The 13,968-nt window shown below is 47.9% G+C and overlaps 1 protein-coding gene across 1 annotated transcript; it reads right to left on the minus strand.

The window, feature by feature from the left end:
- Positions 1–236: 236 nt before the first annotated feature.
- On the minus strand, positions 237–13,968 carry LOC146335293 (F-box only protein 44-like). The gene is made up of 6 exons (XM_084822099.1): positions 13,906–13,968; positions 10,179–10,459; positions 6,705–6,876; positions 3,536–3,631; positions 2,010–2,139; positions 237–1,475 (listed from the first exon to the last, which is right to left on the minus strand). The coding sequence occupies exons 2-6, from the start codon at positions 10,420–10,422 to the stop codon at positions 1,215–1,217; spliced, it is 903 nt and encodes a 300-aa protein (XP_084678225.1). The 5' UTR covers positions 10,423–10,459; positions 13,906–13,968; the 3' UTR covers positions 237–1,214.

The following is a 13,968-nucleotide window of genomic DNA, read 5'->3' on the forward strand; positions in this document are numbered from 1 at the left end:
ACTTTGTCACAAGTATAAAAGGGTCCCTTAAGTTGCCAGGTGTATGTGCGTCTGCCCTGGACATCAGAAATTTGCTGAGGGCTGTGCCTCTCTCTCTCCACTGGACACATGGGACTGACAGGCAGCTCAGACCCCCCAGACGAATCCTGACAGCAAGAGACATGAACCAGCCCACCCCTGCCCCAAAGCTTCGCCACAGGAGTCTTCCACACCAAACGCAACCAGGAGCCTGTTGGTACTTTAAAGCTGAACACATTTATTTCACCAGGGGTCTTTGCATGAAAGGGTTCACTTTGCCACAGGTGTGAAGTAGTCACCTAAGGAAGCAGGTGTAAAATATATGGGAGTTTTCCCCCCAGAAGTGAAGCCACACAATGGAAGAGGCAGGTCTCAGCATCACGTTACTCTGCCCAGCACAAATTAATTATTATTTTATTCACTCAGTGGTAGAGAAAAGCCCCACTCAGGGAGTGACACTTAGTTAAGCACCCCTCTACGTCATGCTGAGAAAAAGGAGGACTCTTTTTTTTGCCCCCCAAAACTATTTCAGGTCAAGAGACAGCTTCCATCTTCCTCCCTGCCCATCTATAAAGTTCCAGAAGTCTTGCTTTGCCTTGTTGAAATGCTCTTACAGCTCACCTATAGTTGCATCATTTATAACCGTAGCATCTATACAACTCAAGGGAAGCAGAGAATAGCTAAACTGGGAATGTAATTGACAGATGCCAGGTGCTCAAGAGATTGGGTGGGGGGCGATCTTTCCATTGGCATCAAGGAACTATCCCTCAGCTAAACTTAATTGCCATGAAGAGGGGGGATTTGGGGGGCTGGGGCACAAGGAAAGAGGGGTTAACCCTTCCATCCCCAACTGTGATCCCCTTGGAAATCTCCCCCCCTCCCCCAGCATGGCAGCTAAGCTTAGGAAAAAGCTCACATGGGCACCAATTGAAAGATTTTTCTAAGCTTCTTTGCTTCTCTGGGGGGATGGTTGGGGGCATGAACATTACAACACATGGGGAGAGGGATTAACCTTTCTCTCCCCAGCTGCAGTCCCCCCTTGAAAATTGCCCCCCTGCATGACAATTAAGCTGAGAAAAATACAACTTTCCATTGGCTCCAATGGATACTCAGCGTTCTGGGGAATAGATTTGGGGCCATGGGAAAGAGAGGAGGGGATGTGCAGAAGAGAATGGAGGGTCTCCAAAGGGGTCTTTTTACCAGCCGTAGTAATCACTACCACCGAAAAAAACAAAGTTTCCTTCCACAGATTCATCACTGCTGTAGCCGACTTCGTCATGGTAAGAGAATTCATATTCTGGGAAGTCGTCTTCCTCAAAAGAAGACGGGCCAACAGTGATGCTGCTTTTGGTGATTCTCATGCGGTCCTCGAACGGCTGCTCTGGCACATTTTGGCCTTGGTGTTCGAAGAGGATGTGGCGGACTCCGGGAGGGCAGTCATAGAAAGTGTGTGAAATCTGCACATCAGAGAGAGAAGGGGGGGAGGGTGGAGATGGCTATGGAGGAGGTGGCTGACTTAAGGGGGGGGAAAGGAGCAGTGGTGTAAATTTCACAGCGCTATCTATTCTGAAATACAGCCATTCATCATGACAGTCCCCCTAGCCACGCCCCCAAGGAGGGTCCAAAAATGGGAGGCAGCTGTGTTGATCCAGTTCAACAAACCAATTCCAGTTCTTTTCTAAAGCAAATGGGTCTGAATTGCCCATTTGAGACCAGACCACCTCAACATACTTTGCATTACAATGGGGAACATTAGGTTGTTGGGGGGGGGGAATCCATTTCTCCCCTAGCTCCTGTGAGGATTGCAGCTAAGCTCATGGGGAACAGGGAGGTCCAAGGGGGGAGGCAGATGCCATCCGTGTCCCTGCTACTAAAAAAATCCCAGTGCTTTGACTGCCAGCCCTCCCTCTGCTGCAGTACTGCTCAGGGACCGTTCACCCCAGCACTGTGCCAATGGGCTCCAGTGCAATGCACGCTCCAGCTTACTTTACCTGATGCCATATTCCATGTCCCCAATTGTTTTTATATGCATCTTTGGAACTATATGTTTGGAGGACCGCAGAGTCTGTCGACAATAGCTTCACACACAGTTGGTAGCTGCAGCCTTTAGCGAGATAAAACCTGTGGGGTGGGGTGGGGGGTGAGAGTGCGGAGAGAAGGCATCATTTTGGGCACAAATGGCTTTGGGTATGATTTGGGCATTCCTACCACTCCTGGCTGGCAGTGCAAAGAGAAGCAGTGGCACTGATAGGGTTGGATGCTGGGCTAAGGTGCAGGGTCCCACACCACAGGGGGTTCCCAAATGACCACCTAGAGAGAGGCAGGTAGTGAGGGCAGCAGCTAACACTGCGTGCGCAAACACAGCATTGCATCCGACAACAAAATGGTGCTTATTACCAAGCAAATGCGTTTAGGATCAGGGCAGCAGAAGCAAACTCCATTTTATTCCTTTGGTCACAATGGAGCTGTGATTTAAGTGAGCATCACATGCAAAACTGCACATGCTCAGAGGCTTTCTTTCTTTCTTTCTTTCTTTCTTTCTTTCTTTCTTTCTTTGAAAGATCAGGGTTGGCAAACAGTTTTTGTTTTGGCCTAACATATAGGGTCGGAGGGAGACAGAAATGTTCCTTGGGTGCTTCACAACTGAAGCAGTAAACTTGTATGTCTAAAGGGGGGTGGCCATAGGACCTTTAGGTCCTGGGTCTAAAATGACCTAGCTGCACCACTCAAGAGAACAGTTGGCAGTCGATGGCCCTGCAGTGTCAGACTTTGTCCCAGCCTGGGGGGAGTGATTGGGACTTTAAAGGCTCAATGCCAATTACTGGCATCACTGCAATAAAAGCCTTATCGAAACCTGAGCCTCAGAGTCAGGAAGTCAGGTCTTGACATGCGGGGAGGGCGAGCTCAGTTCTGCTGGAGGAGGCAGCGGCACCTGATGTTATCTTTGCAGAATTCCCTTTTTCTGATGAACCTCCCCAAAGTGTAGCAGGTGTCTGGTAGCCCTCTGATGCAGAGCAGAACAGCTTATCATGATGATCTAGCAACTCCATCCATAGAGACTTATGACTCCTCTGGACATGAGCTTCAATGCCAGCAGCCCACCGCACCCAAGCTGCCAACCAGAGGCCCACATCACCAATGGCTGGATGACCAAGCCTCACTGGGTAGGGGGGCCGCCGAGAGATCACTGTCCGGCTCTGGGGAGCCATGCAGCCCCTTTAAGGAGGCACTTGCTATCCCAGGAAAGCAGGGCCTTCCTGGGTCTTCACGGCTTGTACAGGTTGATAAGGGCTCCGGGTGGGCTGGATCACTGTTGGAGCAACATGGCAGCCTTGGAGCTGTCCAAGGTCCTGCAGCCTTGGAGCTGTCCAAGGTCCTGCAGCCCAGGTCCCAACTGTCCTACTCCTTTGTCCTACCAAACAACCAATTCTTTGGATTTCATAAAGCCCTCGAGATCTTTTGTCTCACCATGTGCCCCCATCCCACCTGTGGCCAGGACAGGATGCGCTGTACTCACCAATCATTCACCTGAATCGTGGGTCTGCCTTCGTCCATCAGCTCATCCCAGTAGCCATGATCCTTCAAGGTGATGCGCTGAGACTTGATGCAGAGTCTGAAAGCACAGACAGAAGCCCTTTCAGAACCTCCTTCACTAATCCAGGGTTTCAGTCCTGGGTTCCAGAGCAGGGGTGGGCAACTTGTGACTCTCTCCAGAAGTTTTGGCCTATGACTCCCATCAGCCCTAGCCAGCATAGCTGATGGTGAGGGATCATGGGAGTTGTAGGCCAAATATCAGAAGGGCCACAAGTTTCCCACCCATTTTAGAGGGTCAGCAACTGGCATCGTTGGGCCAAATCCATTCCCCTGAAGAGTATTTATTTAAAGCTGTGCACAAATGGCCTCTCAAAATTCTCCACCCTATTTGTGAGCAGATAAATTGGGGAAAAATTTCACTGACTTTCTCCAGGGGGAGTAGAAATTCTTAGCAGTTTCTCACAGGTAAGGATCACCATTTGCAGGGGTTGTAGCACAGCTTCTTCGTTTTTGTAAGGGTTTTTTTTGTGTGTGTTTGGGGGCATTGTGCTTCCACTGAAAATGGCAGCAGCAGCAGCAACTGTGCAATTTTGCATCCACCACAATGAAGGTGTGTGTGGGGGGCAGTGCTGTGTTATGTCTAGCTTCCGGGAAGAGGTGGAACTAATGCTGAGCCAAAATCTGTCCTCCGATTTCCTGAAAGTTGTCTTCCCCCATAACATACGGTGTTTTATAATTTATTTATTTAGTTACAACATTTATATATTGTTCCACAGCTAACCAGATTCCAGAGAGGTGAACAATAAATGATAAAAATAATAAAAGCACCAAATTAAAACATATGACCACATATTTTGTGGTGTTTTTGAGCTTATCTAATCACTGCAAGGCAGACAAGGGTGCTGTGTGAGTGTGTTTTCACACCTCTCCATTACACACCTCTCCATTGTTCTGCAGCCTCCCAGACTGCCTGCACTTCCTGATCTGAAAAAGCCCTATGGGAGGAATTACCTCATGATGTCTTGCCCTGGGATTTTATTGAAGTGTGAGAAGCCAGGGAGGCTAGATTCTGCTAGACAGATGATTGTACAATGAAAAACAGGATACTTGCACACACTCATCCACCTCCCAAGTAAGGTAAGCAGAAGAAGCCCAGACCCAACCTATGAGAATTGTTCTGAGGTTTTCTTCACCATTGCATTTCTTTTTGAAAGCCATTTCTTTTCCATCAGATTGAAGGAGAATGGTCGAAAACAATGTGGGAAAAATGATTGGCACAGCACTGGTATTTATCACCCCACCCATGTGTTTGCTAATACAGAGGCAACCGATGCTGTTTGGGGGCCAGGGGAGCTCTCAGCAACGCTCTGCAGAACTGTGCAGAACTGTGGCCTGGTTCTTCACCCTCTCTTCAACATGACCCTTCAGAAAAATGTGGTTTCTGACCAGGGCTACATTTTGTTAAGTTTAAGAACGTAAGAAGAGCCCTGCTGGATCAGACCAAGGGTCCAATGTGTCCGGCATTCTGCTCACACAGTTGCCAACCAGTTCCCCACGGGAAGCCCACAAGCAGGACACGAGTGCAATTGCACCCTCCCATGTACATGGGAATACTGCCTCTGATACTGGACTATCCAGGTTATCAATAGCCTTCTCCTCCAGGAATTTGTCCAACCCCCTTTTAAAGCCACCCAGATTGGTGGCCATCGCTATGTCTTGAAACTTTGAATCCCATAGCTTAACTCTGTGCTGTGTGAGGAAGGACTTCCTTTTATCTGTCCTGAATCTCCCACCCATCAGCTTCATGGGATGACCCCATTAGGGATCTAGTTTGATGAGAGAGGGAGAAAAATGTCTCCCTATCCACTTTCTCCACACCTGGCATACTTCGTTGCTTGATGCTGCCTTCTTGTGTGCACAGCAACACTTGCAAGTCCAACATACGCTCCCTCGGGCAGGGCTTAAAAATACTCCTAGAGCATGTGAGCCACTATCCTGAATGCAGTCCACAACACACATACCGTGACCTGCCTTGCATGGCGCTCTGCAATACCCTGAGAGGCACTGTGGCGCGGTGGCCAGAGCACTAGACTTTGAATGGAAAGACCAAAGGACAAATCCTCACCCATATGGGCTGACCTTGGGCACCCAGTGACTCTCAGCCTAACCTGCCTTGCAAGGTGGTTGTGAGGATACAAGGGAGGAGGTTATGTAGCCACTGCTATCCCCCAGATTAAAAATAAAAAAAATGGGGGGGGAGTTGTGTCTGTAGCAGCTATGGAGTACCAAAAGTCTTTCATTGGCTATGGAGTGCCAAAAATATATATTTTTTTTTAATGTCATCTGTAGCAACTACAGAGCCCCGAAAGGGTTAAAACTGGCTTGCAGACAAGTTATCCTTTAAGCTTTGGCCGCTCCGTATATGCTATGGCTGGAATTTAAAAAACAAAATGTATTTATTTTTCGTTAAGTGGGGTGGGGGAGTTGCAGCCAATGTGGGGTGAGGATACAGGAGGGGAAAATGGTCCCCAGACTTCCTGCAGTTGCCCACCTCTGATGTAGAGGAAGTGCAGGCTGAAAAGGTAATAGATAATAAAAATAATGGTTATTTTAAAATAATGGCCATCAGAGGGAGAGGATGTAGCAGTCAGGCACCACCCACCCAGCCTGGATTCAACGCTCCCTCCTGCTACCATCTGTTACCGCTGAGGACTTCAGTGGAAGAGGAAGCAGCAGCCCTTCGATCTATTTCGATCCAACTCCATGACCTGCTGAACTTTGCAACTAAGAATCTAGTGCCTGGATTTGTTGGTTTTTCATCCTCCCTCCCCATCCTGTTTCCCTTTGTGTCGTCTCTTTCATTGTAAGCTTGTGGTTGGAAACTGTTTCATTTCTTATCTTTGTAAGCCGCTCTGGGAGCCTTTTTGGCTGAGGGGTGGGATAAAAATGTGACAGACGGATTTAGAAGATATTAAGAAGAATTAGATTTGATATTTATATAAATTGTTCTCTGGTTTTGTGATTATTATATTTTGATCTTTTTTAAAAAAAATGGGTAGTGGGGAGGCTACCCAAATGCAGAATTTCATGTCTGCGAGAGAATTCCCACAGGGAAAACTGGATTTTGGCTCAAACGTGGCTGCGATACTCACCCATTACAGGCAGCAAAACATTTGTTAACCTCATGTTGGGCCTTATATTGCACACACAAATTCTTCTGAAGAAAATCCCTTGTTTTGAGTTCCGATTCACCTGTTCCATCCACTTCTTGAACTGTCCACTGACCCTTTTGAGGCATCTCCATTTCCCAGAAGTCCAAGCTTTCTGTGGGGGGCACAAAAACAGAAAACGAGAGAGAGAGAGAGAGAGAGAGAGAGAGAGTGTCTTGGTTTATACAATCAAAACAGCCCATTGTACCTTATTTAAACCATGGTGGGCTGCAGTGCATGCCCTTTTCTTTTCTTTTTTTAAATATTGTCATATTCAGGGAGGGAGACATTTTTCTCCCTCTCTAAAATGCTAGGACCCAGGGTCATCCCATGAAGCTGATTGGAAGAAGATTCAGGACAGGTCAAAGGAAGGACGTCTTCACACAGCGCAGACTTAGACTATGGGATTTGCTACCACAGGATGTAGTGATGGCCACCAATTTGGATGGCTTTAAAAGAGGGTTGGACAAAATTCCTGGAGGAAAAGGATATCAATGGCTACCAGTCTTGATGGCTATGTGCTACCCCAGTACCAGAGGCAATGAGCCTATGTACACCAGTTCCTGGGGAACGTGGGTGGGAGGGTGCTGTTGCACTCCTGTCCTGCTTGTGGGTTTCCCGTGGGGAGCTGGTTGGCCACTATGGGAACAGAATGCTGGACTAGATGGACCCTTGGTCTGATCCAGCAGGACTTTTCTTATGTTCTTATGTTGTCTGAACCTGGGGAACGTGGGTTATGTGAGGGTTCAACAACCTTTGCATATCCCAACAACAGATCATGGGTTATGAGAGGGTTGTTCAACTCTCACATAAGCCACAGGTTTGAACAATACGACACACTGCAGCTGGGGCTTTATTATTCAAAATGGCTGCCTTCCCATACCGCGACCCACTGCTAAATAAGCCACAGTGGGCTGTTTGATTGTGTGAACTGGTACGACTTTGAGGGGGTGGCTGTAGCAGATGGGATAGTCCCCGGCAGAAGAAGGACAAAGGCTGTAGATTCTGGTGCAACACAGGCGTTAGGATCAGATTCATAATGAAATTGGATTTCACTTCAATTCTAAGCAAGATGGGCAGCTTAGTGTAATGGCCACAGCATGGCTGGCAGGAATATGAAAATGTAATTTTTGCATATTCACAGAAGAAAAACACTGGTGAATATTTAACAGTGTGATCAAGAACTTGAGGGACTGGCATGGGCATTGATCAGATCCATTGGACGCATCCCCAAATGAAGATATCTTGGGAATATAAGAGAATCGAGTGGTAATGATCCACCTTTAGATCTTCTGATGAAATGGGGTTTTTTTTATTTACAATATTTAACTACCACTCCATATCTAGAACAGATTTCAGAGCAGTAAACACAAAAGATAAAGAGCATAAAAAGGTTACAACACCAGATTAAAATTATGCTATTTTTAAAAAAACAGAATACCAATAAAAACTGTAACTGGTCAGTTACGGAATGCCTCCTGGAACAGTGTTGTTTTCAGCAGGTACAGGAAACAGCACAGTGTTGGTACCCGCCTGACCTTCAGGGGCAGGGAATCCCAAAGAAAGGGGGCCACCACACTGAAGGCTCTTCTCCTGGTGGACTCCAGTCGGGCCATAGGTCCATGTGGAACCATCAGGAGCAAGCCCTCTGATGACCTCAGTGACTGGGCAGGTTAGTAATAACAATATACTGATAACAATACTACTAATATACTAGTAACAAACACACTGGGCTTCTTCACATGAAGCTTTTATCCTGCTATTGAGATTGGTTACTCACATAAGTTTGCAGGTCCCATAGATGACATCATCAACCTCCAGGGCGTCTCCCAAACTAAACGACCTTTATTCCATTTTGGATCAGAGATAATGAGCTATCAAATTACGGTGCTTGGGTTCCCTCGTGAAAAGAGGAAAACCCACAATAAGAGGAGCTGGACCACAGTGCCATCTAGTGGCTATATAATGAAAGATATTGAAGACTCAGATAAGGGGGAAAAGGGGGGAAGGAAGCACATGTAAAGGGAGTCCGTCGTGATCCTGCATTCAACATGGAAGCAGAAAGCCCCATTTTTAATGCGGGGTTTTAGGCTGGTATAGAGATTCTCATTCTCTCCAAGTTCAGAGCCTCATGTAACCAAAACAGAAGCATCCACACACAAAATGGGAAGCATCCCCAGGTGTGGGGAACGCTGAGGTTTGCAGAACTACAAAGCGATCTTTAGAGAAATAAAATTCCAAATGGAGCCCTAAACAGCTCGATGAAAACTGAGCATGCACAGTGCATCCCAAACAGAAGCACTCCACACTGTAAATATTTTGTCGTGGCTCTCACACCACAAGTGAGACTTGCCCACAAAATATTGCAGTGAGGAGTGCTTTTGTCTTGGGGTTCCATTGAGCATGTGGAAAGAAAGTCCTGTAATATGGAGTATCCTGGAGATGTGTGTGGTGAGCTGGCTGGAGCCCAAGACAACAGCACACCACGCAGGAAGCAATGAGTATGAAATTGGTACGAAACACAGAAAGGTGTGTGGTGTAGGCAGGGGTGAGATGCCCTAAATTTAATCATACTAGGGCGCAATTCTATGGAGTCAGTCAGAAGCTTCTGAAGTCGGAGGCTGCCAAGTATCCAAGGAAGATGGCTTGAGCACGGACACGATCCTCGCCTCTGTGCTCTGGCTGCCCTGCATTTTCGCTAGACGGGTGATTTTGCCCATCTAGCCGCAGTGCTTCTGAGTGGGAGGGAAGGAGGCTGGGTTGAGCATAGGAAGCTGTGTAGTTCAGGCTCCCCAGTCTTCTCCCTTCCCCACCCCCTTTTCCCTGTCTCTCCACTCTGTTTCTGAGCGCAGAGATGTAGCCAGAACCATGCTGGCTACGAGGGGGAGAGGGGGAGCACAGTTTATGGGCTCTGCAGTCGGAGCCCTGTTTGTGACCTCGGATCCCAGAAACTGAAACATCCTATGTCCCCCCCTCCCCAGATGCTGTCTAGGGAGCATAGAATTGCTTTCTTAACTGTCCTTCACCATTGGGAAATTCCATTTAGTTCCCAGGTTATTTCTCTTTTAATTAACAAAAGATTCAGAACATCTGACAGGCAATCTCCTCATTCAGAAATATTGTATGGTCCAGCTCTCCTTGGCATTTTTGAATGCTGATGCAGAAGTTACACATTGGAAAGTTCCCCTCATGTATAAAATAAAATAAAATCCCTGCAAACAGAAAACTAGAGCACCAGGGAAAAGATTTCTTACCCCACTTCTCTTGAGGTGCTTGCATTCTATAGAGATGGAGCGTGTTATGCTTTATTTCTTTTTCAGCTGGACTATACCAAACCCTTTCAGAAAGGCTGTTCTGAATCAGCTAACTGTCTGGGTGGTGTGTGTCCCCCCCCCCCACAAATAAACAGGGGCATACCTTCACCACAAGGGTTCTTGATTAGGTTTTTCTCCAGGTGAAAGAAAATGTAGAAGGCCTTTGAGTATAGTGTGTCAAGATCCGCATCCTTCCGTTGGAACTTTAGCCTCCACAGAAGCGGCAAGTCTACCAAGCCCCGCCACTGCGAGCAAACCAGCCGGCAGTTGCAGATCAGGTCCTTTGAGGGGACCAGAGACAGCAGGTCCAGCAGGATGTCTTCAGGTAAATCTCCAATATTCACCATTTTCTTCAAAGAGCTGCCTGCTGCCTGCAAAGAAGAACTGGGGGAGGGGAGAGAGAGTGAGCAAAAGAGAGAGAGAGAAAGAGATGGGAAGCAGCCACACGAAGTCCATTAGTGGGAAACAGACAATGACCAGGGTGCTCTGCAACTAAATGTTGCAGCGTCTAGTGCTTCAGTTCAAGTTTCTAGTAGCCAATCCATTCCATTCCCCCTCCTTGCCTGCTGGTTTTCCTTTCTCTCCCCAGCAATGACTCAGCATTCCTTGCCTAATCCTCACTGGTGCATTTTTGTTTTTCCCTGCCTTTTTTCAGTTTATTTCTCCATTCCACAGGGGGTGGGGGGGTGGGGGCTGATGGATAGGATGGACACATTTTTGCCTAATACCAGCTGCATTACAATGATTGATTTCTCTGATTGATTTCTCAGTTGGTTTCTATGGGCAGCTCTCTCCTCCGTCCCTGGGAACGTTTTAAAAATAGTTTCTCAGTGTGGTCCCGGAAATGTCTTATCCAGACACTAACCAAGTTCTTTCTACCCTTTTTGTATGTCTATGTGTCTCCTCCTTCCTTTCCAACCATTCCATTCCTCCTCCTCTGTTGTAACCTTTACTTCCCTCTCCCTCAGCATACCATGCCACTGACTTATGATGGGGCTGTCTGTGGTATTTTCTCCCCTGTAGAGCTTTCTTTGGAAATATCTGTAAATATCTGCTGATACTTTTCTCTTGCGCATAGGTGGTGTGGCTCTGGTGACAGCTCTCTGAGCATGGGCAGACCTGAATTGCAAGTTGGAGAATAGATGACATACGTGACATGGAAGCTGCATCCAGCGGGCAGATAATAATAAGGTCCACTTATGCTCCATCAGAAGAACCTATTGAAACAGTCCACTTATGGAATGGAGAGATATGTGTGAAAAGGATCTCTGAGTTGCAGTCAATCACAAACTGAATATGAGTCAGCAGTGTGATGCAGCAGTAAAAAAAAGGCAAATCCAATTTTAGGTAAGGGGAGACATAATAGAGGTGCACAACATTATGCATTTTGTATATTGTGTGGATAATGTGGAAAGCGAGACATTTTTCTCCCTCTCTCATAACACTAGAACCCAGGATCATCCCATGGAGCTGAATGGTGGGAGAGACAGGACAGATCAAAGGAAGGACTTCTTCACACAGCACATAGATAACTGTGGAACTCCCTACCACAGGATGTAGTGATGGCCACCAATTTGGATGGCTTTAAAAGGGGGTTGGACAAATTCCTGGAGGAGAAGGCTATCAATGGCTACTAGAACTGATGGCTCTATGTTACCTCCAGTATCAGAGGTAATATGCATATGTATGCCAGTTGCTGGGGAATATGGGTGGGAAGGTGCTGTTGCGCTCATGTCCTGCTTGTGGGTTTCCTGTGGGGAGCTGGTTGGCCACTGTGTGAACAGAATGCTGGACTAGATGGACCCTGGGTCTGATCCAGCAGGGCTGTTCTTGTGTTGCATCAATAGAAATATAGTTTCAAAGTCACAGGATGCAGTAGCTTTACTCTACTCTGCACTGGTCAGACCTCATCTGGAATATTTATTTATTTATTTATTTATTGCATTTATACCCCGCCTTTTTTCCTCTTGCAAGGAACCCAAGGCGGCTGACATCATCCTCCTCCTCTCCATTTTATCCTCACAAAAACAACCCTGTGAGGTGGGTCGGGCTGAGAGTCTGTGACTGGCCCAAAGTCCCCCAGTGAGCTTCCAACTGGCCCAAAGTCCCCCAGTGAGCTTCCATGGCTGAGTGAGGACTAGAACCCGGATCTCCCGGCTCCCAGCCCAACACTCTCACCACTACATCACACTGGCTCTCTGTGTGGTGTCCTGTGTCCAGTTCTGGGCACCACACTTTAAGAAGGATTCAGATAAATTGGAACAAGCTCAGAGAAGGGCAACAAAGATGATCAGGGGACTAGAAACCTGCTATGAGGAAAGACTGAAGGAACTGGGTATTTTTAACCTTGGGAAGAGAACACTGAGTGGGGATACGAATGCACTTTTCAAGCGCTGAAAGGGTTGTCAGACAGAAGAGGACAGCAACCTGTTCTCTCTCATCCAAGACTGTAGGACATGAAACCACAGGCTTAAGTTACAGGAGGGCAGATTTTGGCTGAAGATCAGGAAAACATCCTAAGAGTCAGAGCAGTCAGATGGGGGAACCAATTGCCTAGGGAGGTAGTGGGCTCTCCATCCCTGGAGGTCTTCAAGCAGAGACTGGACAGACATCTGTCAGAGCTGCTTTAAATTGGATTCCTGCACCAAGCAAGGGCTGGACTCCCTCAGTGGCTTCAACGCCCCGTCCTGCATTATGATTCTATGAACACTCAGGTAGCTGGGGCGATGGCCCCTGAGCAGCTCCTTGGAATACACTGGAGCTGAAGCCTTGGAAGCAAGTGAGAAGGTGACTGGCACCCAGGTGAAGGAAAACTCATCATGAGTCTGATCAAAATTTCCTTGTTTGCCAAGAGAGGGAGAGACACAGGGAGCACACCCCTATTGATTCTCCAGGACTTGGCAACTGTGTTGGACTGCAGATCCCATCAGCCCCAGCCACCATAGCCAATGGTCAGGGATGAAGGAAGTTGTGCTCCAGCTACATCCAATGGGCTACAAGTTGCCCACCCTTGTCTTAAACCACTCAGTGATTTCTGATACTGTCAAAGATGGGTCCCACCAGCTCCAAATAGCCAGCCCTAGATATTGCTGTATGGCAGCTGTGATGTTCAAGCCCTGCCTAGAAGCTTCCAAGCTACAGGCTGCCTTTCACCCTGAATGGCCTAAACTCACGGCCGTTAGTGGGGGGAAAGACAGTGGTATTCTGCACATGCTCAGCGGCACCCCCAGCAGTTCTCCTGCAGCAAGCATATCCCGGGCCTAAGCCCAGCGGCACAGCTAGGGTTGGACCTTGGGGACAAAACCTAGGGACCCACAGCTCAGGGGTCCCCCCGACACACACACAAACACAGCCGACCCCCCAGAGAGTGGCAAGTGCAGAAGCGAACTATTCTCTTCCTGTACTCAAGACGGTGCTACAGTCTGAGCGAGTTTTAAAATGCAAAACTGCACATGCTCAGAGTACCGTGTTTTTTTTTAATTAAAAAAATCAGGTTCGGCAAGCAGTCTGGTCGCGCTTGTAACCTATCAGGAATGCGGGAGCTGTTTCAGAGCATGGGATGGCAGCTGGAGCAGGGCGAGGAAGGCTAGCTGCACCCCCTAAAATGACCCAGTTTGTCCAGGGCGAGGAATGTTAGCCGTGTGCTCCGTGGCCATCTAACTCCCCCCACCCCTCAGCAATGAGGCCATTGTCTGAAATTATCTAGCTGCACCCCCTAAAATGACCCAGTTTGTCCAGGGCGCAACGCCACGGATCCTGCGTAAGGCTCCCTTTGGATGCCCTGAGGAGCCCCCCAGCCCCCCAGCCCAAAGTGCCATCTTGGCTTTTACCTGGGACGGGAAAGACTCGCGGCTCCCCCAGCGCGAAGGCGAGTCTGTGCCTCGCTCGGCAGC

The sequence above is a fragment of the Heloderma suspectum genome, chromosome 15 (genome assembly GCF_057233095.1).
Source record: "Heloderma suspectum isolate Gila_16-S chromosome 15, 16-S_ref, whole genome shotgun sequence".
Taxonomy (NCBI): domain Eukaryota; kingdom Metazoa; phylum Chordata; class Lepidosauria; order Squamata; family Helodermatidae; genus Heloderma; species Heloderma suspectum.